General features: G+C 48.9%; 1 protein-coding gene across 16 annotated transcripts in view; it reads right to left on the bottom strand.

Annotated features, from left to right (window-relative positions):
- The window catches only part of ANKS1A (ankyrin repeat and sterile alpha motif domain containing 1A), a 201045-nt gene that overhangs the window by 22315 nt on the left and 153519 nt on the right, over positions 1-25211 (bottom strand). For all 16 annotated transcript variants that reach the window (XM_049889300.1, XM_049889257.1, XM_049889383.1 and 13 more), the window contains 2 exons: positions 13777-13843; positions 8307-8413 (listed from right to left, as the gene is read on the bottom strand). In XM_049889300.1, the coding sequence (XP_049745257.1) occupies positions 8307-8413; positions 13777-13843 (174 nt within the window). The remainder of the gene's footprint in view (positions 1-8306; positions 8414-13776; positions 13844-25211) is intronic.

Below are 25211 nucleotides of genomic sequence, written 5' to 3'. Positions count from 1 at the left end.
GGAGAGGGAAGAGGCACCAAGGAGAAGGGGGTAGGACTCTCTGCAGCTCTGTTGTAGCTGAAACTCTTAATAGCGATGAAAAGGAGAGGCCGTGCTACTTGAAGTGCCCTTGCGCTCACCTATCCAGGGTTTGAGGGCTTTCTGAGCGCCAGCTACTATGCAAGGCCCCTGTGGTAAAAAGAATAAGAACTGGGTTCAAATCTAGTTTTGCTGTTATAGGCTCTGTAAGTAGAGGCAGTAGGCAAGTCAGACCCTTGTAAAACAGGAATAAAAGTACCTGCCTCACAGGATTTTAAATGAAATCATCAATTTCACGGTGCTGAGCACTGACCCTGCTGGCAGGAACCAGGGGCCCAGTGATTGCTCTTGTTCATTTGTTCACTGCTGTCTGGCCAAGAAGACTGTTGCTTCCTGAGTGGGGCCAGATCTGTGACAGAACTTCCAAAGTGGCCTCAAGCTGAGACCCATCTCTTCACTCACAGCTGGCTCTTTAAAAAGCTGCCACCACTCTCAGCAACAGGAGCCCCTTAGCGTAGATCCCAAGCCTCTCTGCTTTCCTAACTACACCCTACCCCCTCCTCAGCTCATACCCTTGTCCTCACCTCAAGAGATATGACTTAATGGTGAGAGACAGAGCAACTAGTTCAAGAAAAGATGAGGAAGAAGCAAAAATGTAACCAGGTCCTAGGTCCTGATGCCTGAACAGGTGACTTCTGGAGGCAGGCCTTCTCCATCCTGTCAGTTTCTATGAGAAAGGCTCTAAAGGAGGGACACCACTGCACAGGGGTGTGTGGAACTCTCCTGCCGGCTTCATGGAAGCCACACCCCTCTGACCCTTGCTATCCCAAGAGGGCTCTTAGTCTCCCCATCCTCTCTGTGCTACGTACAGCTTCGTTCTCATCCCTCTGCTGCCCATCCTCTGAACATCTTTCTTTTTGAGGTCTTGGCTGAGGTCACCAAAAAACCAAACCCATTGTAAGTCAAGTCGAACTGCCTCATAGAGTTTCCAAGGAGCAGCTGGTGGATTTGAGCTGCCAACCTTTTGATTAGCAGCTTAATGCTTAACCACTACATCACCAGGGCTCCTATTCACCCCATATTCACTCCTTCAAATCAGCACTGTGGCTTTGCGAGGACCAAGTCAGCCTGGAATCAGAGGACTTGGTCCCAAGGCCATCTGAAGCAGCCTTTAGGTCATGGATCTGAGGACAAACAGTAGAGGACAAAGCCAACATCTCCTTCTTCTTGCTGTACCCAGCACTGAAACACTGCTGCTTGCCCTGTACATTTTAGACAAAACATCACTTACCACCTTACGTTCTCACGTGTAAAGTAATGACTGGCTTTAGTCTCTGATGTTACGATGTCACCACATGTAACGGTTGTCTCCATCAGAGCTTAGGTGAAGTGAAATTCCCATGTGGCAAATGATGAACACCGAGGCGAAGTAACTGCCCAAAGTTGTTCTGTGAGACACCTGGGATGGGGACCAGGTCTCCTGACTCTTGGTCCAGCTTTCTTTGCAAATAAGTAGAATCTTGAGTTTTCTCTGGAGCTTTTCCCTGTCTAGTTTATTTAACTGTGGATTCAGCAAGCTGTACTCAGCCCTGGAGCTTCACTTAGATGAGGGGGCAAGGACATCTGCCACTGACCCAGGTATGGTGGTGGCCACTGCCAGTCTAGAAGGGATTAATGGGGACCCTGAGCCAGTGCTGAGAACTTACTTGGGTCTGATTCATGACCAGCTCCTTTGTCAGTGCTTTGTAAAATAGCCTTTAACACACAAGTGGGTGGATTGAGTGGCCTGCTGGACCCAGACAGCACCTGTGAAGTGATGCACTAGCCCAGCCCAACTCGGTGAACGCCGAGCTCCAGCCTTGTGGGGACACACTGAGCAGGAGGCCTGAAGGCAGCACCTTCCTAACAGGCAGTGAGAGCAGTACTCAGGGCCGAGAAGACCTGGCTCTCAGTCCAGCTCAGCACCTGCTTGACCAGCCACCCTGGGCAAATCACTTAATTCAAGAGTCCTGAGACTGGGGTCTGTGGACCCCAGGAGTCCATGGGTGGGCTTCAGAGGTGCCCAAGAATCCCTGAACTACAATAGACATTTGGTGTGGCAGGAAGTCTGTGGCTTTAACAGGGAGACCAGGCCCCCCCTGACCTGCCCTCGGGGCTTCACTTCCCTCACATGTACAGTGAGGGAAGGTGTCTGGCTAAATGAACCCACTGACATGGCAATGCCAGGAAAGACACAGCTGCTGCTTCACACTCAGATGGCAGCAATTGAAAGCTATGTAGCAGATCTGTTAGCCAATCCAGTTCCATCTTAAATTGCAGTTAGTCAAGTTAGCAGACCTTAAAATAGGCATTTAAAAAGAATCCTCAAATCCCCTTCTACCAAAAGGGGACTAGAGAAGGCCAGAGCAGCACTTGAGGCACACAGCTGGGCTCCTGGAAAATTCCAGCTGCATGTACACCTGGGAAGGGGCCCAAAGGGAGTCTGGCCCGTGCCTGCAGGTGAAAAGGCTGCCAGGCTGCCCTCGGCCAGGCTCTCAGAGACCAAGGGAAGACCAGCAGAGATCAGACCAACTCCTGGGATACCTGAGGAGTTCAGGGTCCAACATTAGCACAAAAGTTTGTCAGTGCAGGAGGGAAGATCCTCACTTGTCTAAGACTATTCCTTTCATATCCTTAGCTCCGCTGATCCTCCAGTCCCATAGATGAGGACAGTCTCCTCGCTGGCCCTACCTCATGCTGGGGCACAGAGAATCCCCACACAGCTGCCAGCTCGTAAAGCACTGTGGAAAAAGATGGATGGGCTAGGGCTGGCAGAGATGAGGTCTAGGCAGTGAAGCATATGACAACAACTGGGGCAGTCCCTCAGCTCAGGCCAGCAGTGATCCCCAGGAATCTCAGGGTGGAAGAAGGCAAAGGGAAGGACACCAGAGGAGGGGATGAGATGGTAGCATGGGAAGCCAGAGCAGGTCACCAAGGGCACAGCCCCACTGTTCACATGAAGCCAGCTCAGAGAGCTGAAGATTGAGGAGCAAATCCTGGGGACAGGAACAGGAGGAAACCTCAGAGATTTGGAAACCTGGCTGGAAAGCTTCGCAGAAGCCAATCAAGAAGGGCCTCCAGGCCCGAGCTTGTGCCGTTCAGCCCTCTTACTGCTTGCTCCTCCTCACCTGTCATTCCTCTCAACATGGGGGAAAAAGCTGGCACAGTCCCAGAGACAGACAGGAAAGCAGTGGGAGCCTAACTGCCATGTGGCAGAAGCCTAGAGAGAAATAGATTGATGGGAGGAGCAAGAGGCCTCCCTGACCCATGCCATAAGACACAACTGGCCTGCTGACTCAGTCTGTTTCTGACCCATCCTGAGCCTGCTGCCAGATTCACTGTCATTTCTCCGTCCCCTGAGCCACCCCTCCAGCCACTGCTGCCTACTACACGCCCAGCTCATATCTGCACCCTGAGTGTACAAACAGGCACCTCAACTCAAGGCTAAGACCGGTGAGAGGCACAAACCCGAGGAACACCCCCACCCCAAAACACAAGGCTTAGAGACCTTGGGGCCCCTCCATATCCCCTCCAGGTCAGGCCCAGCCCACCTCTCTTGCCAAGCTGGGCTCCACCCTTTACTTAAGCCAGACTGTCCCTCACCACCTCACGGGCCTCTTCCACTGCCTTTCCTCTCCTTGGAATCTTTCCAAGTCCCCAGCCTTGATGAAACCCCCAGGAAGGCAAGTATAACCTAGAGGTTAAGGTTGGACAGATCTGGGCTAGAATCTTGGCCCTATTGCTTACTGGCTGTTTGCACTTGGGCAAGTGTCTCCAGCCTCTGGCCCTCAGCTGTCCCATCTGCTTCTAGGAGCGACAGTACCTCCAGACTGTAAGGCTCAGTGCCTGGCGTGCAATAATACACTGCGTAACAGGAGGTTCCCTCCCCTCTGTGTTCCTGCAGCACTTACGAGACTACCACAACACTTCACACTTAGCTAATCTATTGTTTTCATTGCTTTATGTGCCTTGTTTTCCCAGCTGGACCGTAAAGTTCCCTAAGATACCTACATTATTTGCTTTTCTGATTTCAGATACATCCATTGCAGGAAATACAGAAAATCTATTACACTCCAGAAAAGAAAATGAAACCTGAGACAACCACTGAAAACATCTGGCTTACTACTCCTTTGTAGTTCCTATGCATATAGGTTTTCTTTTTTGAAAATTAAGATCATATTGTATATCATTTTTATATCTCGATTTCTTCACTCAACAAAAGGGACATTTCCCTATGTCAGACATTCTTCAAAAACATGTTTTTCTTTAATGTCTGCATAACACTCCAGCATCAGGACCACTCTCATGTATTCAGCTGAGAGTAAACTGAAGGGAGGCCAGGCTGAGTCTTCAGATGCTGAGACCTGCACCGACATGCTTGGAGCTAGAATCCTGCCAACCACCAGCTACCTTCCTTCTGTGCTGATTAAATGCATTTTCTCCCCTTCTCCTAAGAAAACCCATTTCCTGTGGACAAGATCTACAATGAAATAAGCAGCTGGCTATAAGAGCTAGTACGGTGGACTAGCTGGCAGAGGCGTGTCCCCCACCTTCATCCCAGTCTCCTAGGCTCTGGCATCAGCCCCATCAGCCTAGGGAACACCAGCAGCCCCCATCACCCTGACCCTGACCCCCAAAATCAAAGGCCCTGTTTGTACAGGTGAGAGAGAATGTAGATAAAGTTCAAGTCGCAATGCTTGCTTGTCTAGCTCAATCATCATATCACAGGCGAAATAGCCAAGAGAAAAAGGGTGTTGTGCCCAGAAAGATAGGATTCCGGGGGGTCATGAGAGAGGGCTTCACATTTCTGAAAGGCTTGAGTGTGTTCCGTGTGACCTCAAGAGGTCAACCTGAGACCAAGGGACAGAAGCCACAGGGAAACAGGTTTTGACTCTGTAATATAAAGAACGCTCTAAATGAGCTCAAACAATGCAAAGGATGAATGGGCTACTGCTGTGTAAGACAGTGAGTCCCTTGTCACTGGAAAAGCATGGTACAGATTATCCAAAAGGGATTTGAGCACAGAGGGCTAGACCACACGATTTTAAAGTCCCTCCCACCCTGACAGGGAGCTACACAACCCTGTCCCCTTCCCACAACAAGCTCCTAGCACCCCCGTCTCAGGGAAATAGTCTGTGAAGCATCCTCACTTCCCAGATGCTCCTAATATACCTGGAGCCTGGCTGCCTGGGAGCTACTTGTGCATCTTGTAGAAGAGTCTCCAAGGCATTTCAAAAAACAAGGGAAACAGTCCTGTATATCGAAAACCAAAATGCACAGGGCTCTCCCATAGCTAATGCGTGTAAATTCTACCATATGCAATGAGAGAATGTTTCAGTAACAAAAATGCCCCCCTCCGTGTGTGTTTTCTTCTTCTTTTTGCTAAAACTTAATTAGCCTTAGAGCCCATCTGGCAATTTACATGCAATTACCCAGGGTGCTTTGCATGGGTACTCAGGCCACTCTAGGTATCTGAAGTAACATGCTCAACAGAGGTGTAATCAGCATTCCTCCTTGCACAGACTCTGCCTGCCAGACGGCCCGCCTGGGGCCGAGAACAGGGCCCAGGGAGTGACATGGGTCATCTCGCCACCAGGGGCAGGGAGGCAGTGGAAGGGCCATAGATGACTGTCCTTCCAGAACATGAGCAAACACTCACTAATAGAAGCCCTGTGTTGCGCAAGGACGTTTGGCCCGCGGCCAGACTTGCCCAGATGCCTGCCCAGCCAGTCTCTGGTCTGGAGCAGCAGGGCGTGGCAGGGAAGCAGTTTTAAGGAGTCTTGGCTGAGCTGGAATTGACTCCACGGCAGTGGGTTTGGTTTTTTTGGTTTTTGGCTATTCAAGGCCTGGGAAGCTTACCCATTCCAAAGTCAAGGCAGACTGGTACGCTTCCCAAGAGCTCACCTTGAAAATATGCAAGCACAGGGAGGGGGCATCTCTGATCTGCAACCCCCTCACTTGCCCATCCAACAGCCTGCCTAAGGGGCGTGCTCAAAGGGAGACCCCTAAACACGCGGAGCCAGGGGCTAACTGCTCCTGCCCACTGGCTAAGCCCCCGCCCCTATCCTGGGTTGTCGTCCTTCCCCAAGGAATGTGGTGAGCCAGGGGTTACGCCAGAAGAGCCATAAATATATTTAGTTCGATTTTAAAAAGGAAAAATAAATTGTTAGTTTAAAACAAGATATTTATGAGCTGAAAAATAACTCCCTCAGAGCTGACTTTGGAAGGACAGCTTATTTCAGAGCTCACTGTCTGCCCTGAAGATGGAGGTGGCACCAGGTAAGGTGAGCTACTCTAGTCAAGGTCCCTCCTGGGGCCTCAGGCCAACTCCCTGGGGCAGGCTGCTGTCCAGAAGCACCAGTGCAGCCCCTCCCACTCCCACCAGTGGCAAGCCCAGAGACCCCCATTACACAGGAGAGGGAAGGGGATGACAGCTCTGTGCCAACCAAGGCAGAGGCACGAGGAGGGCATGCATTAGAGAGCTGCTTCAGAGAAGGCAGGCAACTCCATATCAACTCAATATCCCCGGGAATTGTGAGAGCATGGAACAGGCCTGCCAGGAAGCCAGGAGGAGGAGGGGTGGGGACAGCTCCTGAGACAACCAAGCTCCTGAGACAACACACACAAGGAGAAGGTGACTTAAAGCAGAAACGAACAAACAAAAAAAACAACAGTTGCCGTCGAGTCAATTCCAACTCATGGTGACCCCATATGTGCGGGGTAGAACTCCATTCCATAGGGTTTTCAAGGCTGTGACTGTTCAGAAGCAGATCGCCAGGCCTTTCTTCCAAGATGCCTTTGGTTCAAACCGCCAACCTTTTGGTTAAGTCAGGTTCTTAACTCTTTGTGCCACCCAGGGACACTGGCTTAAAGCTTATTTGTGGTTAAATTCCCTTTCTCCATACCCACATGTAAGAAAGAGCTGTGTAACACAGTGGTTAGTATATGACTCACCCCACCCCCTGAAATCAGAGTCCCTGGGTGCATGTTCCTATTCTGCCAGTTACTGACAGTGTGACCTCGGCAAGCCACTTTTCCTCATCTGGGAAACGGAGATGATGATATTAGTACACACCCCAGGGCTGCTGGGAAAGTTAATGCATGTAAACCACTAAGAACATGCCTGCCTACCTACCACACAGTAAGCCCTAATAAGAAGTCTATGCTGTCATCCTCATTGCTGTGTTAAGTGTCTGCTCCAGGCACTTCTGGCCCTAGAAGGATCCTGCTTCAGGGATGCCACGGTTAACCCTGAAGCCCTTGGGACCAATCCATGAGAACGTCTCAGGCAGGGCTTTCCAGGAGAGGGACAGTGGTGGGCACTCCTGCTCTGAGCTACGTTCGAGACTGACAGAGGGAGCACTAGACCCCAAGCTCAGGGTCCTAGCCAGGCCCCTACTCCACAGGGAGCCAAGGAATAGATGAGAGGACCCGAGAAAGACCCCTGGTGTTTGAAGAAAATAATATGGAATTACACCTCAGAAAAGCTATCAATCCTCCGAACTACCAACTCAGCCTCCTGGCTGAGCTAGCTCTGAGACCATGAGTACATGAAGCTTGCAGCCACTGTCTCCACCCCAGGCACTGGGCCTTTCTGCTGGAGATGAGGCTCCTAACTTCAGTGATAACTTGATTTAAAGCTAAGTTTTGGGAAATAAGGAAACATTTTGGTATCCAGTTGAGATGGGATATGGAGTCACCACAGGGAACCCAGCTATCCTGTCCACCAAACTCCTGGTGTCTGGCTTGGAACAATCTGGCCTTGGTGCCTCACTGCACAACACATGGTCTGAGGTCTGAGAGGGAGATCCAAAACCCCCCAAAAAAACCCCGTTGCTGTCGAGTTGATTCTGACTCACAGCGACCCTGTAGGGCAGAGTAGAACTGCCCTCACAGAGTTTCCAAGGAGCGCCTGGTGGATTCGAACTGCCGACCTTTTAGTTAGCAGCCGTAGCTCTTAACCACTTAACCACTATGCCACCAGGGAGATCAGAGAGGGGCAAAGTTCTGCAATAGCCTCTTGGGATGCACACTTGCAAAGAGCTGGGGCAGCGTTTGGAAGGGATAGAGCCTGGCAAGAAGGTGCACGATACAAGGCTCATTTTCTGGATGTCTAAGTCACTTCCGTTAGCTGTTCCCTGGGACACAGGTCTACGTACTGTTCCAAACTCCAGGGGGCCCCAGGGCCGATCAAGGAAGCAAGTTTCCACGGAGCAGCACCCAGCCCTGGAGGAGGCCCAGACACTTACCAGGAAGCGGACATCGTCAAAGCCATTCAGAAGCAACTTGCTCTCATACTGCTGCAGTCCAATCGACTCCAGCCACTCCCCGACGCTCTGCTCCAGCGTCCGCGAACCTGACGAGAGAGGAATCGGCAGACGCTTGAAAAGGGAGAAACCATTAAGGCGGTAGCAGCGGCACTCAGAGGAAGACAGATGGCATTGCCACATCATAGTCATTACCATAAAGCAGCCAAACTATTTACAAGAGACTAAAGAGCAGTGGACACACAGCTCCTCTTCTGTGTGCAGGCCAAGGACAGGGCCGCCTGGCGTGGCACACAGACTTCCCAACCTCGGGCGTTGCCGCCCCACTCGCACTGCACCCCTCGCGCTGAGCTGCTCCAGGGCTGTGGCGGCACATGCACGGTCTCTGCCCACAGGTCAGGGGAAGCCAACCCCCAATGGTCTCCAGTCACTTCCTTGTCAGCGTTCGGCTATTTCTGAAAGTCTGCCCCCACAGGCACTAGGGGGGTCAGGGGAAGCTCCTAGTGCCCACAAGCCCTGCTGCTCCTCTCATCCATGCAACTTCCGGAGCCCCAGCAGCACTGCTGTGGGCGGGGGACAAGTTCTGCGACCTTGCAGCATAAACCAGTCAGGAGAGAGCACACATCTTCATGCAGCTGAGGGACACAGGCACCCAGCGAGGGCTCCAAGAGGGGAGCAGTGGTGGCTGTTCACGGGGACCCAGCACATGCAACGCAAGCAGCACAGGACACGGCAGGGGGAGAAAAGAGACTTTTACTTGGTTTCCCCCAGCAGTCCCGGAATAAGCAAACCATGGCCACCAGCCCTCTGTGCTCAGAGGGTCAGAGCAACAAGGGGCTGGGTGGGGTGCATAGGCCAGGGCTCAGGGACCAGGCTCAGGTGTGGCTCTGCTGTGACGGCAACATCGCATTCCGACCAGCTGCATGGCCAGGAGCCCAGTCCACAGCTAGATCCTGGCAGCTGGACAGCGGGCCGTCTCCTGGGTCAGTGCACTGTCTGAAGGGTTGCCTTCTCTGGCTGGGCTGTTCTTCAGGGGCTGGGCGTTCATTTTCTTCTTTTAATAGTAGCTGTTCTGTGACTTGCCTGCCTGCTCAGGTGGAAAGTAGGCAGGCAGATTCAGCTCTTGGCTAAAGAAGACAAAACCGAACCAGATAAAAGAAAAAAAAAAAGGAAGTGGTCCTCTGTCAGCTGAGCTGTGGCAGCTTAAGTCTGTTCACGTTCTGTGCTGTCTTCTCTTTAGCTGAGTGATAAAGACAGCAACTGTCTTCCCGGGGTCTCTAGATCTTGACCAGTCTCCTCCAGTGATGAGTGGGGAAGAGAAGCCACTGATTTGCTGTGCTCCTCAGCTGGGGTCACTATGAGTCGGAATTGACCCGATGGCACTGGGTTTGGGTGATGCAGGGTGGAAAAAAGTTCAGCTCTTCCTGGCAGACCTTGGACGTTCTGGGCTGAATGGCTTAACCCCGCCTAATTCTCAGCCTGTCTGCCGATTCTGCTTCTCATGGGCAAGAACAAATAAAAGAAGGAAAAAAGAGAAGGGGAGGAAAAGAGGTGTAAGGAAGGAAAAAGAAGATCCAACTACAAAAACATCACCTCCAGTGAACTCTTGACACGATGAAAGTCATTCTGTCATTCCTGGGCACTTTGGGCCCTCAGGGCAGGACGATGCCAACTTAAGAGACCCTGGTGACAAACAGTCCCAGTTGCACTCCCTCCTCTGTCCTCTGCAGAACAGATGGTGGTCAGGGGACCGGCGCCTCTGGTGTACAATGCAGCAGTGCTCCAAGATGCCGAGTCTCGGGTACCTGAGTGGGGGCTCTGCTCCAGGAACCTAGGCGGCGGGCTCTTGTATGCCCACGACGTCCAGCGTCCCCGGCTGCTGATTCATTCCCGCATGTAATCGCCCAGCTGGGCAGCTGTGGTCCTGTCTGCCGCCGGTGGATGTGTGCTCTGACAGATCGCAGCAGAAATGCTTTGTCTAAAGGATCCTGGGCTCCACGCTGCCTGCTGCCGGCTCCACAGTCCTTGCTCACTCTCCTAATGCCTGGCCCTCCCCTTCCCCCTCCCCGCCCTCCTCCCTTCCACACTCGGGAAAATGCATCAGGGATCGGACATCAGACCAGCTGCTGCAGCCGAGGGAGAAAGAGCCAGAGCAGCACTAATATGAGGGCAAAATGATACATTTCCCAAGATGTGATGCTGGCCGATACAAATGCGTATGAAAGACAGAGATGGTGAAACTTCACCTACAGACCAAAGGGCTGGAAACAGCTCTGCACTGAATTGTCAGGAAGACCAGAGAGGGTACATTCCTACAGCTCTGGCCAATAGGCTCTAGGACAGCCAGAAGAGGGGACAGACTGATGGTCCTGCCCCAAGTGACCCCCACTCGCCACTTCAGGAATCATTGTGCCTCTCTCTCAAGAATAAGCTATGGGATATTACAAAAACAGCCAAGGAAATAAGGCTATCACACCTGAGAGTCCTCAGGTGTGCATACCAAACAACTTAGACTGCTCTCAGGCCTGTTAAGCCCAGGGGAGAAGCAGCTCGCTCACAGCAGCCACTCCCAGCCTGGAGGAGGAAGGCATCAGAGCCGAGTGGCCAAGGACAAAGGGAAGCCAGGACCAAATCCCAAGTACGGCCGCAGACAGACAAAAAGGTAATTTGTGTGCACAGACAAAAGTCCAGGTACCGTCAGACAAAAGTGTAATTTGTGTGCACAGACAAAAGTCCAGGTACTGTATGCCACCCTCTAAGTATGCCGACAGCCACCTGCAGCCCTGAAGCTGTAGGTGGGTGCTGGAAAAGAAAGGGCTTTGTATGCGAGGAGAACAGGCCCCAGAAGGATCCTGCATTTAACAGCTGCTCTTTTTTTTCAACAGCTAAGACAGACTGGTTTTAGCAAAAGAATGTCAAGTGATTCTCTTCTGCTTCACCGGCACTGGCCTTTGTTTAAAGTAGTCAGAGTGGCTGGCCCAGTGGGAAGGCTTCTGTTCCCTGAATCCAGAGAGTGGGAGGTGGCCGAGGGATGAGTTGTAAACCACGTCTGTGGGGGTTCTGATAACTAGCCCCAGTGCTGGCAGCACATGGACCTGCACCCTCAAAACAGGACTGAGATGCACGTGCTATGGCCTTGCCCTTCAGGAGAGGACCCTGCAAAACCAGTCTCAGCTGGGCCATCTCAGTGCTTGGTGAAGGGCTGCTCCTCCTCTCAGCCCAGGTCTCTTTCCCCAATCCTAAAAGCTGATGACAAGCTGAACCCTGATACTGACTGCTCAAAATAAACATTCTGCTGTGGTCTGAGCTGGAGGATGGTGCTCCCTGAGGCCTGGGGAAAGCCTCCTCCCGAGCAGCATGCAGCATACTAGGCAGGCCCGAATCCAGCCTCTCCATGCCTCACATCAAGGCAGCACAGCAGCTGGGCCTCTGCAGCAAAGCTGGAAACACCCTCTGTTCAGGTGGCCACCCTTGTGTGCCCACTCTTGCCCTTCCTAAGCTGGGGTTTGGAGGATGGTTCAAATGAATGAATACTAAAAGTAGACTGTGTGTTGGCATTCAGAAACCCAGGGGTATGGCTGGACCAACTCCCACCATTCACATGGGCTCAGGGAGGCAAGAACTAGTGGGTGGGATCAGAAGGGCAACAAAGAGCCCAGTGTTACCACCTTCAAGGAGAAGGTCTTCCAGAGGTGCTGCTACATCTCCTGATTTACCAACTCCAAGAGGCAGTGGTCTGCTTCTGATCCAGAGTTCTCAAGGACATGCAAGTGATTTAAACTCCTGCTCCTTCAACATAGAGGGGGACAGGGAAGCAGAAAGTGGCTTCCACTACACTGACTGCTATCGATCCCATTCCTGGCTGTCCCCAGAGCAGACAGTTTGTCTCAGTCCTAAACACGTATTCTCAACAAACACTTCACTCTTGGAGTAGTTTGCAGACACCACCAGAGTATGGGACTGCCTGGCTGAGTGTAAGCAACTGCCTGGAAACTGATCCATAAACTCCTGTCTAGAAAAGTCACCTCTGAAGACTCCAGCATAATCCAAGACTGAGGAGACAGACCAAACCCAGCTCAGTCCTCTGCTAGGGCCTGGGGAGACAAGGCTGCTGGTGGGAAGGTGGCTTCAAGTACCAGGTCTGAAAAATGGTGGAGGAAGACAACCCAGGGGAGCAGATGCTCCTATATTCTCTAGGTTTATCGACATGAGTAAGTAAGGATTTCAGGGGGTAGAAACAAGCATAGCTACCATTCACTAAGTACCTCTTTAGCTCAAGTACTTGCATATATTTCCCATTCACAACAACCCCAGGAGGTAAGCACTATTATCCAAATGTTGTAGATGGGGAGCTGAGGACTCAGAGAGACCTGTATATATCAAGAAGCAGGATTTGAACCCAGGGCTTTGAGGCTCCAAAGCCTGTGCCTTTTCCATCATGACCCATGGCCCCCACAGCTCCTTTCTCCCTGGTGTGCATGCTCTCCCCCATCCATAAGACCTTCTGCCAGGCCACTGGCCCAGGGAGGAAGCAGAGGTGCCATGTCAGCCTTACAAGTCAATCCTGGATGAAGTCTTCTAAGGGGGCAAGGAATGTCACCCTTCAGCCCTTCAGCCTAGAGAGGATTTTCATCCGTGAGGGGAGAGGCCAGGCTCCCCACCGAGCTGCTTTTAGCCCAGGCGCCCGCCCTGGTGGCATAACTACCTTCAGGAGCTTGGGGGCAAAGTGGTTGAGAGTTCCTCTGAGAGGCGCCTTTGAGAACGTCTTGTCACCTGAGAAAGTAACCCAACCACAATCCTACGTTCAAGTAAAACAGATCACCGTGATATAAGATCTAGCTTCCCTGTTTCAAACAAAAGAAACAGAGGCAGACTTTGCCCCTAGGGCTTAGAAATGAGAAGAATGACCAAAGCAGCAGTGGTATAGAGTAAAAATAAGTGACTAAATAAACTGAAGAATGGAGAAACAGACACGGAGACAACAGCAACGCCAACCCCTCCAGGCGAATCTAACAGATGCTGAAAGTGTGAGACCACTGGTTTAACCAATGCTCTGCCACTGTCGTGGGCTAGACGCATAAGCACCGCGCTCTCATGGAGAGTTAGCATCAGACCCATGTGGGAAGTGGGGTGACTCCAATTTAAGCCAATCTGAGAAAGCCGACACCTACAAAAACTATTATCAACAATTGCTCACGTTTTAAAAAGTGTCCTAACAGGCAACCTAAAATTCCATTTGTACACTTTCCCCTCTAATATGTAAATGGAGTCGTGGCTCTAAAAATCACAGCAAGGTGGGGATGTCTAGATACCCGAGGTCTGAAGCCCCAGTGCTGAAGGCAGCGACTCTCAGAGCATGACGCCCCGGAGGCTGAGCTCTCTCACCACCTAACTGGCTGGAAAGGAACAAAGGTCTGTTTTTCACAGGGAAAATGGTTTCTTGGTACAGTACCTGAGATCTTCTGCTGTTCCTGAGAAAAGTCAATCCCTTCTCCAATAGAACTCATGATTTTCTCAATCTGAAAGGGAAGAAAGAGGGAGAAAAAAGGGAGGCTGTCAGGCTCGGGTTAAACATTGCCAGCTCACCACCCGTGCCCACTGGGGGCTGACCTCTGGGGAGCTCCAGGTCTCCTTTAGATGACTCCCAGGTCTAGCAATATCCTACAAGCCATCAGAGCTGTCTGCTGCTCAGATCTAGAAAAGCCTTTCTCTGCCACAACTGAATGGGGTCTGAAGTCATGCTCTGGAGGGAGTGAGCTGGTGACAGCCCGGGCTCAGCTGCTAGAAATGCCACAGAGTCTCCCTCTCAAAGCATTTATGGATCACTCCCCCTACACCCAGCAGAGACTGGGCAGAGGGAGCAGTAGCAGGCCAGACTTGGCATATTTCACCAGCAGGTCCATTTACTCCCCTGGGGCACCTCTTCTTCCACAGGAAAGAAGGAAATCCCATGACGGTACAGGGTAGAAACTTTGACAGGTTCATTCTATGCTACACCTCCAGTGCCTAGAGCAGTGCCTGGCAAAGAGTAAGCATTCAACAGATATGTGACACTGCGTAACTGTCAGCCCTGAGTGTGAGGACGATTTCTAGAGTTGAGCAAGCAGAGCACCTGCACACCTGAACGGAAGGAAGGAAGGCTTTTTGCACCCTGAAGGCCAATAGTCCGGGACAGAGCTCTGGATTCAGGGGATAAGAAGGGGCACAGACCCCCACCTTCCTTTGGACCACGGCAGAGAGAGCAAACCATCCAAATGTCTCCAGCATTGCCCCTTGTATGGACCACCTGTCCCAGCCATCTGGCTTTGGTCACTCTGGGCCAAATCCAAGCCCCCACCCCAGGAAACCTGGCCAGGGGCAGGGCCAGGCAGTGAGGACAGACCACCCTCTTTTTCTCCCCTCCTCCTCCTCTTTGGGCTGCGTGATAATGAGCTCATTCACTGCTCTTTTTCCAAAGAAATGAAAAGAGGACCTTTTGTACCAGGGCTTGGATGCTTTTCCCTCTAAGTGCAAGTAGGGAGCCTGGTCTGACAATCAGAAAAACAACAGCTCCCCAGCCAACCTCCAGCTGGCAGACAGAGATGGCACATTTGACACCCAGCACGAAGCAAACAGCAGGCAGAACCTCTCTCCCTGTGGCCAGGAGCGGGGGGTGGGGGGGGTACTTTCCTCCTGTCACTGAATGACTGCTGCTCAGGCTGCCCCTGATGGCCTGTGAACGCAGACTGTGAACTCCAACCCTGAGCTCAAAGAAAGCAAAGGAAAACAGTGAATCTGACTCACAGAGCAAATAGAAGGTGTGTCTCTACTTCTGGGCCCCAGCAGCCTAGAGGCAGGCCCCAGAAACAGGGGTGGGCAGCACCAACACAGGGCTACACCATTCCCCTCCACCATCACCTCCTTTGTGTCTTCCTTGGCCCTGCCCATTTCGGGGAGTAGGGGGGCGGGAGGCCTCCTGCAGCAGGCAGCATGGAAGGGGAGCAGAAAGAACCCAGGCAGATCCCCTCATGGAATTTACTGTGGCACCGCAGGCAAGTACCTTAACCCTCCCAAAGCCTCAGTTTTAAATCTATAAAAACAGGGATGGATACAGCCTTGCATACAGGGTTGTGTGGATTAAAAGATACAGGCGTGTAAAGAATCTAGCTCACAGTAGCTGCTCAGTAAAAGCTGGCTTGCTTTCTTCTTCCCCTCTGCTGCCTTCTGAGTGCTCTGGCCTAGTAACAGCTATTTTTAAAGTGTTTTATATTCTTACTTATACTTATTTTTTGAAAAGTAGTACATCGACATGATTCAACATTCAAAAGATACGGAAGTTTGAGAAATCTCCCTCCTACCCATTTCCTAGCTGCCCAGGCCCCCTCTCCGGAGGCAACCAGAGGTTTCGTTAACCTTCTATGTCTATTCTAGGAGTCCCTGAGTGGTGCAAATGGTTAAATGCTGGATTACTAGGCAAATGTTGGTTCCAACACACCCAGAGATGCCTCTGATGACAGCCTGGCAATCTGCTTTCAAAATCCTATGGAGCAGTTCTACTCTGCACACATGGCGTTGCCATGAGTCGGAATCGGTTCAACGGCAACCAACGAGCACAGTAACAACAGGTCTATTCTATTCACATACAGGCAAATATATGAACGTATTCTACCACTACCCCCATTTTTTTTTAAATTAATTTTTATTATGCTTTAAGTGAAAGTTTACAAATCAGGTCTCTCATATAAAAATTTACATACATCTTGCCATATACTCTTAACTGCTCTCCCTCTAATGAGATAGCACAGTTCTTCCCTCCACTCTGTCTCCTCGTGTCCATCTGGGTAGCTTCTGGCCCCCTCTGCCCTCTCATCTCCCCTCCAGGCAGGAGATTGCCAACATACTCTCACATGTCCACTTGATCCAAGAAGCTCGTTCTTCACCAGTATCATTTTCCATCCCATATTCCAGTCCAATCCCTGTCTGAAGAGTTAGCTTTGGGAATGGTTCCTGTCTTGGGCTAACAGAAGGTCTGGGGCCCATGACCTCTGGGGTCCCTCCAGTCCCAGTCTGACCATTAAGTCTGATCTTTTTACAAGAATTTGGGGTCTGCATCCCACTGCTCTCCTGCTCCCTCGGGGTTTCTCTGTTGAGTTCCATGTCAGGGCAGTCATTGGTTGTGGCCGGGCACCATCTAGCTCTTCTAAACACCCCCATATTAATAGAGGCATTCCATATATGCTGTTATGCTTCTTGCTTTTTTCATAATATATCTTGGGGTTCTTTGCACAGTTCCTAAAGAACATCCCCCTTCCCTTTTTTAAATGGATGAAGTATAGTTATCCAGTGTATGGCTATGCCATTATCTATTTAACCAATCCCCTACTGATGGAGACGTGCGTAGTTTCCAATCTTTTCTCATTCTAAATAGTGCTACGATGAATATTGTTCTACATATATCTTTGTACACATGTGCAAGAATATCTGTAGAATAAATCCCTAGTTATTTGTTGAGAGTTCTTCCAGGCATAGGATCTTAAGAGTTAGTAGCAGGGACCTCACAGGTCCCAGATCCCACCTGTTATGGACTGAATTGTGTCCCCCCAAAACATGTGCTGTAAATCCTAATCCCTATACCTGTGGAGGAGCCCTGGTGGCACAGTGGTTAAGAGCTCAGCTGCTAACCAAAATGTCAACAATTCAAATCCACCAGCCATTCCTTGGAAACCCTATGGGGCAGTTCTACTCTGTCCTATTGGGTTGTTGGGAGTCGAATTGACTCAATGGCAATGGGTTTGGTTTTTTGGTCTATAGTGTGGAAGGAGCACTGGTGGTGCAGTGGTTAAGTGCTCAGATGTTAACCTAAAGGTTGAAGGTTCAAACCCACCAGCTACTACATGAGAGAAAGATATGGCAAGCGGTTTCTGTAAAGATTATAGTCTTGGAAACCCTATAAACTCATTGCCATTGAGTTGATTCCAACTCATAGGACAGTTCTACTCTGTCCTACAACAAAATAAGGTTTTCTTCGTTAGGTTAATGAGGCCATATCAGTGTAGGGTGTGTCTTAAGCCTACTCACTTCGAGATACAGAAAGAGCAGATTAGGCACAGAGAAGCAAACACAAACGAAGGGAAAGATACAAGCCACATGGAGATCATCAAGGAACGCCAGGTATCCAGGAATTGAAAGAAATATTCCCCAGATGAGACAGAGAAAGAACCTTCCCCTAGAGCCCATGCCCTGAGTTTGGACTTCTAGCCTTCTAAGCTGAGAAAATTCATTTCTATTCTTTAAAAACGCCCACTTGTAGTATTTCTGTTAAAGCATCACTAAGAAACTAAGACACTAAAGGCATTCCAGAGATGGGGTGCTTGCTAACTCACCCAGTCGGTTCATTCCATTTGCAGAAAATGCTAATTGATAACACTCATCTTTTTACAGACTTAAACCTTTTTTCTAACTTCAACTCCAGTGATACTAGTTATTCCCCTGGAGTACTTCCTCTTCCCCAGGAAAGGCTTCAGGATATTTGATGACAGCTCTCCTTATCTAAACCAAGCTACATCACATTGTATAGCCTGGCACTAGACAACATATCAGTGCCAGGTCCTGGAGCCTGGGTCATCCAATCAGATTACAGAAGACTTGAGGCTGGGCAAAGGGCAGGTACTCAATAAATACCTGCTGATTATTTTCCTTTTCTACAACTTTTATCTACCACCTGTCGGTCAGTTTGCTGTTCTGTGTTGGCTTGTGTGTTGCTACCATGCTGGAAAGGTTTCAGTGGAGCTTCCCAATTAAGAAAGGACCGGTGATCTACTTCTGAAAATCAACCAATGAAAATTTTATGGATCACAACAGAATATTGTCTGATAGAAGACCAGGCAGCATTTTGTTCTGTTGTACATGGGTCACTATGAACTGAAGCTGACACCTCTTCTTTATAGGAGAAAAGTAGAGCGCTTGAAGAGAGGAACTTTCCTCCTTGGGGCGGGGATGGCTCTTCACTTCTGGAATGGCTTTACTAGCCTTTAGCTCCCTCCTCCAGGCCAAAGGCGGTGTATGTGGGGAGAATCACCACTGTAAGCATGTTTTATTTGCCATTTTACTCCCTGAGCCTGGCTTATAGTAACTAGGCAACATATAGAGGTTGGATGAGTTAACGAATTAACGAATAAAAATGTAGTTTCCGTGTACAAGTAGTCCCTGACTTATGACAGGGTTCCGTTTTGACAACTCTGTCATAAGTTGGTTCTAGCATAAATCAAATTCCTCTATTTTTTTTTTTTTAGTTTTCATTATTATTGCCTTTTATTATCAGTATCTTTATAAATCCGATCTTTATTTGTCTTTGGGGGTTGGAAACATTACACATAAACTTACAGTGAGTGACAACATCAGCAAATTACATGCTGCAATGTTGTATGCAGTACATATTACTAATGATAAGATATATATTAAAAAAAAAAGACAGTTGTACGTCCGGTTCGTTCTAAGTCGGGGACCGTCTATACTTAAGAGTCAGCAAAGAAAAGAGCGGTTTTCCAAGGACGTGGAGAATACCAAGGGTGGAAAGACCTGAAATGGAGTGGTAACTCCTTGGTAACCTTTGAAATAAAGTTGAGTCACCTACGTTATGAATTTTATTATTATCATAATCACCTAACACCCAAAGCCCCAGATGGTCTGTTGGATCAACATTGTCTGGCTGCACAATTCATGAGATTTTTGCCAAAGGGCCTTTTGAAATCAGAGTGAACAAAACTGAACAACTCTGCCACTGCTTTGTTCCACTCCTTCCTGCTTGCCCCTGAGTCACCCTCTTGTCAACTACAAAGGGCCAGGAGAAGCCCAGGTTTCTGCAGCCTACCCTTTGGGTAGGTATGTGAAGTGCTCAGACTACAGGCCAGCTGGGAAATGCTAATTGGCACTTTCTGAACTATTTTATCCAGACTAGAAAGTATGTTTGTTGTTCTGTGAATCGCCATAGCTAAGTCAAGCTGAGAAGATTCTAGTTTAGGGCAGAGCTCAGAGTTGTCTGCAGTTTACTGACAGCCTGCAACCCTGGACCCTTCCTTAGTAGTTGGAACCCGCCTTGGTGGGAGCTCAGGGCTGCTAGGGAAGTGGCAGTGAAGAGTTCTGTTAGGGCCGAGCTTTGCATGTCCCCTCCCCTCACAGGCACAGACCATCAGGGGTTATGGTCCTGCCAGCCCCTTGGCCTCAGCTGTGGAGCCGGGGAGAAGCTGGATCTCATCTTCTCTCCCTGGCCTCAGAACCAGCAGATAGGAAATACGGTGATCTTGGTCTAGACAAAGAAGAGCGTTCGGAGCAGACAGACTCCATTCTGATTTACACACTTTGTGTAGTTTAACTATTTAAGCGTCAGTTAAAAACCAATCTGATTAGGCTGCTTTCTCAGAAATGTTCTGCATCTCGGCAAGGAAGAGGCAGGTGGAATGTAATAGCAGGGCACAGTTCAATGTTCTCTTCTTTTTCTGTTATTTTTGATCAGTGATATTTTTAAAGAGAGACGGGAAATGGCTATGCTTTAATACTGTACTTTGCAGGAACTAGGAGAGAGAAATTATATTTGTGTTTGGTAAGGTAAGGCCCTGAAAGTTATCACCATAACTAGTTCTTCTATTAAAAAAAAAATGCTTGGAAATATTCTTTTTTCAGAGAGCATTCAGGACTTTCTAGGCTTTTTTTCTACTAGGACTGTACAAAACATATTCCCTGCATGGCTGGAAACAAAAACAAACGCCAGAGTACTGCTGGCCGGGCCACCTGACATTGGCTTGCTTAGAAAAGGGCCTCCTGGCTGTCCACAGGCTGGCCTGGGAAATAGTGCTCTGGATATAGAGAGGCTTCCAGTCTCCATCACCGTACCTGGCTCCCAGGCATAGCTTTAATGACATCTGTGTTTTCAGTGGACCTTCAGAGTAGGGGAAGAAATACTTCCACAGGTACTGACTGGGTCTCCTGTGTGCCCGGAAGTACACTGGGCTTAGGCAGTCAGCAGAAGGGCCACTCCTGGGTGCTGCTGGGCTCCAAGGCCTGTGTGAAACCTCCTTTCCAGGAAGTGGCCCAGGTTAGAAGCTGTGGTTGTGTTCAGGCAGTCCTACCTGTGGTCAAACTTCAGAGAGCAGGAACCAGTCTGGTCAATGTGCCTAGAAGTTGGGCCTCTGGGAGAGGAGGAAGGGAAAGAGATATCTTCCTCCTGCCTTCTTCTGGAGCAAATGGGATCATGATGGGAGATGATTCTGTGAGTCACCAGCAACTGAAGTGGCTTCCTGATTTCAGACAATCTCTCCTAACCCCCTTTCTGAACCAGCCCCCTGGGGTCTGCATCACAGGGTTGCCAACACCTACTTTTCCTCGTCTGCTCCTGGCTCTTATTACCTTATTGGCCCAGAAACACACTCTGCTTCACACTATTACTTCCCTGATTACCTGTTTTAGGATGTGTCCCAGAGACACTGGCGAACCATTAAGGCCAAGGCCCGTTTCTTCTAGATTCCATGTGGTGTTCTGTATAGAGTGGCACACTGGAGGTGCTCAGTGGGGAACAAGAGCAGCTACCTACCGCTTGCTCAACACCCATGCCAGGCTAGCCTCCTCACTGATACAGGGAGGTGGAAAGGCGGCCATCCATATTTCTTCTGGACCCCAGCGTGGAGTCTCTAACTCCCCTTCCCTTCTCATTTTCATCTTTCTCCAATCTTCCCGGGTGGTTGTCACAGGACTGTTGGCTGCTCCTCCAAAGTGCCTCATACCCCACAACTACCTGCTGGCCTTTCAACAATCCTGCAGAGCCTCAACTTGCCACAAAGCAAACACATTATCCCCATTTTTCTGGTGAGGAAACCGAAGCTCTAATCCACAAGCAGACTCCTAAGTTCCCTCACTTCTGGTAGGTGCCATGGGCAGCCAAGCCTGCTCCCCGGGGAACTCGAGTTTCCTGCTGCAGAGGGACCACAGGGCAGACCCCTTCCTCTAGTCAGATGGCCTGTGTGGACAGTACTCTCCATTCCCAGGAGCACAAGTCTGAGGAACTGAGCCTTAACCACGTCAGACTCACCAGACGCTCCCCATCGTCGGGTGACTGCTGACATCTAGATCTGATCCTTAGATTATGCAAGGAACCCTAGAGATTGCTGAGAATTGCACTCCTGGGTCCAGAAACCACGAAAGAATTCATCACCATCTTTGTCTTCTGCCTCTTAGCATCAGACAGGCTCTCAGCCTAGAGTGGGCTTTGATTCCTCATTTCAAAAAAAAGGGTCACTGACTAGGGTCTGGGTTATATTTTTCCCTCCCCTGTCCCCAGACTAAATCGCGCAAGGCCTCAGGAAAGGCAGGGATGGATTGAAGTAAATTATTTGTCCTGATTTTCTAACCTTGTCAACTGCTTTTAGGAGAGTGAGGCAGGACAGGGCGGGAGAGAGGGGGAGGGCGGCAGGAATGAGTAAGTATCTGCCACTGGCTCAGGGCTGTCCTTCCTGAGGCAGACATGGCAGCTCCACTAATGATGAGTAACTTCCATAGAGCATGCTGTTTCTCGGCTTAATTTGTCTCCTCACAGGGGGGCACTCAAATTGCTACCATATTTATTGTTGTATTCCCTCTCCTGAATTCTCTTTACATTGCCACTTTCCTTCTCAATCCTTCCTTCTACTAGAGTAAGAGACAACAGAGCTGCTTTATTTCAGAAATGCTTTGTCTTCCTGACACAGTACCTGGTGTACTTGCTCCAGGCTAGACTGGTTAGAGAAGAAAGCCAATTAACACTCACTCCTTGACCCCACTCTAAGCCTTAAATCCCCCTTTGTCCCTCCTCATTTTTATCTTTTTCCTACTTCCCAAGGTTGTAGATACTGAGCCTTGCTCCCCAAAGGTATTCGTACCCCAGAACTACCAGTTGGCTCTCTCCCCGACCCAGACATGCTCAAGCTCCAAACCTGCAACTTGGAAAAAACAGAATCCTAAATGTAAACACTTGCCTTCTCAGACTAAAACAGCCAGTATAAAAGCAATCTTTACCTCAAAGCCCCCAAGAAGCTGCTGAAAGAAGAAAAAAAAAGTCAGGAGACCTAGATTCCAATTAACTTTATTATTGCTTGCCACATAACTCTGGGTTATGTGCCAAGTACTGGCTTTAATAAGTGGGACAAGAATATGAAAGATTAATGAGGATTATGTATTTATTTGGGTTCTAGTCCAATTTACGCAATCTACTTTCCATCCAGGAATAGGCTTTTTTTGGGGGGTGGGGGTGGAGGAGGCAGGGGCTGAGAAGGAAGCACACAAACCTCAGAAAGGCTGCAGTTATCAAAAAAACTGGGTAACCTGCATCTTGGTTCCTCTTTCACCACCAACAACCTCCAAGTAACCTTCCCTCGGTCCCTTTCTTTCAGAGCCTGCATTTCATTACAGCACACTATAATGTCTGGCTGTGGATTAAACCAGCCCAAGAAGACTTCTTAAACTCTCACTCAGAGCCGATTCCTTAGCAATGTGGCCAGGGAAAGGGGCCTACAGCCAGTGGCTCCTCAGGTTCTGCAGGGAAACACCTGACTTGTAATATCGAGGAAGGAGGGGAGTCAGATGCAGAATACTGAGCAGTAAATTATACATACATGTATATACATCCCCAAGAAGCAACAAAGATGCAAAAAAAAAAAAAAAAAAAACAACTATTTATTCTTAACATACACTATCAATAAAAATACATGATCAGTATAGCTGCCCTGAGGTTTCCTGCAGTTTGTCCGTCTGCTATTCCTAATTATTCTGAACTTGTGAAATAGGAAGAAATAGAATAAATGAAATTGACAGAGTCCCAAAACTTAATTTTAAGGCACTAGTTAAAATCTTTCAGAGAAGCCTTACACAAAAGAGGGCATACTGCATTGGTTCCATTTACATGAAGTTCTAGAACAGGCAATGCTAATCTATGGTGGAAAAATATCAAGGGTGGTTGTGGAGGGGATAAGGATTGACTGAGAGGGGGCATGAGGGAACTTTCTGGGGTAATGGTAATGCCCTGTATCTTGAGAGGAATTTGGATTATACATATGTATTCATTTGTCAGAAGGAGCTCTGCTGGCGCAGTGGTTAAAGTGCTCAGCTGCTAACTAAGAGGTCGGTAATTTGAACCCACCAGCCACTCCTTGGCAGAAAGATGTAGCAGTCTGCGTCCATGAAGACTTCAGCCTTGGAAAACCTGTGGGGCAGTTCTACTCTGTCCTATAGGGTTGCTATGGGTCAGAATCAACTTGGTGGCTGCGAGTTTAGGTTTGTTTGTTTATTCATTTGTCAAAACACATGGAATCGTAGACTTAAGATTTACGCATTTCGCTTTGTATAAATTCACCCCCTCCCTAAAGAAAGCTATAAACAAATATTAAACTGTAGTTAATGAAGTCCATGTTAAAGTGTTTAGGGATGAAAACGTACTGATGTCTGCAACTTACTTTGAAATGTATCAAAAAATAAGATGGCTTGCTAAGTGGACAGAGGGAAGGATAGATAGGGCAAGTACAGCAAAATGCTAACTGTAGAAGTCAGGGCGTAGGTATGGGCATACAGGTATTCACTATTCAAGTCTTTACAGTTTTCTGTATGTCCAAAAATGTTCAGAATGAAATACTGGAAAAAAATCTGTTTCAGGATAGAATCTTGAATAATAAGTGGGAAGTTCAACACTGGTTTGAGTTTCATCATTTGTAACGAACTCTGTTCAACATGCTGATAAGCAAAGACATGCCCAACAGGCAAAGGAAATAAAGAGAAAGGAATGTGGGAAGCTCACTTCACCATTATTCAATGCCACAAAGCTTTCTGGGTGAAGGGCTCTTAGCACTGCTTCTGTGTTGTGGTGTGGCTTTCTCTATTCTGGAAACCTGACTAACCCCAGTGTTGACAGTCTGAAGACTCAATTAACAGTTTCCTCCAGGATGAGCAGACCCTGGGAAACTGGCTTATATTAATCAGACTCAAACTAATCCCTGTGTCAGTGAATTACTTTAACATGGTAAGCAGGACATCGGAATACTTCGTAGTGGAATACTTTTGCAACTTCTGTGACGATCTATAGCCTGAAATAAAAAAAAAATCAGGAAACCAGCCCTCAGAACACTGAAGGAGTAAGTGAAAGGTACATGGACTGTACCAAAAGGTTATTAAATCAACCCTTCCCTACTTTAGGTCATCTTTCCTGAAAATTGAGTGCAGGTGCTCACAGTAAGGTACCCTTCTCCTTGGAAGCACTTTTGATCAACAATGTTAAAACGCCAGCCTTGCAGGGTGGTTAGGTTCTGGGCTGGGCTCGCTCAGTGGCGTACTTTCAGGTGTAAGCACCTCTGCGGAGCATCTCTGCAGCGAGCACCAGCTGAATGCCCTCCCAGGGGTCCTGTTCATCAGCACCATCATCCTGTGAGGCAGACAGGATTCTCCCTACTTTGGAGAAAACCAAACATCAGAAAAGTTAAATAACGTCATGGCCACAGCACTAGGGACATGTGACTAATGCTCGGTTACTCATCTATCTAATCATGGTGTCCCACTTACTTTGGGGCCTAGTTTTTGCTCTATTAAAACTCAGGATAGAATTTCAAATATATGGGATTGTGAACATTGAAAAGGTGGCGTATTATGGTGGAAAGGACAAGGACTTTGAAATAACAAACTTGAGTTCAAATTCTGATTTTGTCATTCACTTAGTTGTGGAACCCTACACAAGTTATTTAATCTCTCTGACTTTCAATTTCCTCTTCTATAAAGTGTGAAAAAATTCCTCACTTATGGGATCATTGTTATGGTCAAATTACTTGGCTTCTCTAAGCCTCAGCTTCCTCAGAAACAAAATGGAGATGCCAACACAGGGCCACTGTAAGGATCTGAGAT

This window comes from Elephas maximus, chromosome 1, assembly GCF_024166365.1.
Source record: "Elephas maximus indicus isolate mEleMax1 chromosome 1, mEleMax1 primary haplotype, whole genome shotgun sequence".
NCBI classification, from domain to species: domain Eukaryota; kingdom Metazoa; phylum Chordata; class Mammalia; order Proboscidea; family Elephantidae; genus Elephas; species Elephas maximus.
This window is presented reverse-complemented; position numbering and strand designations above follow the sequence as displayed.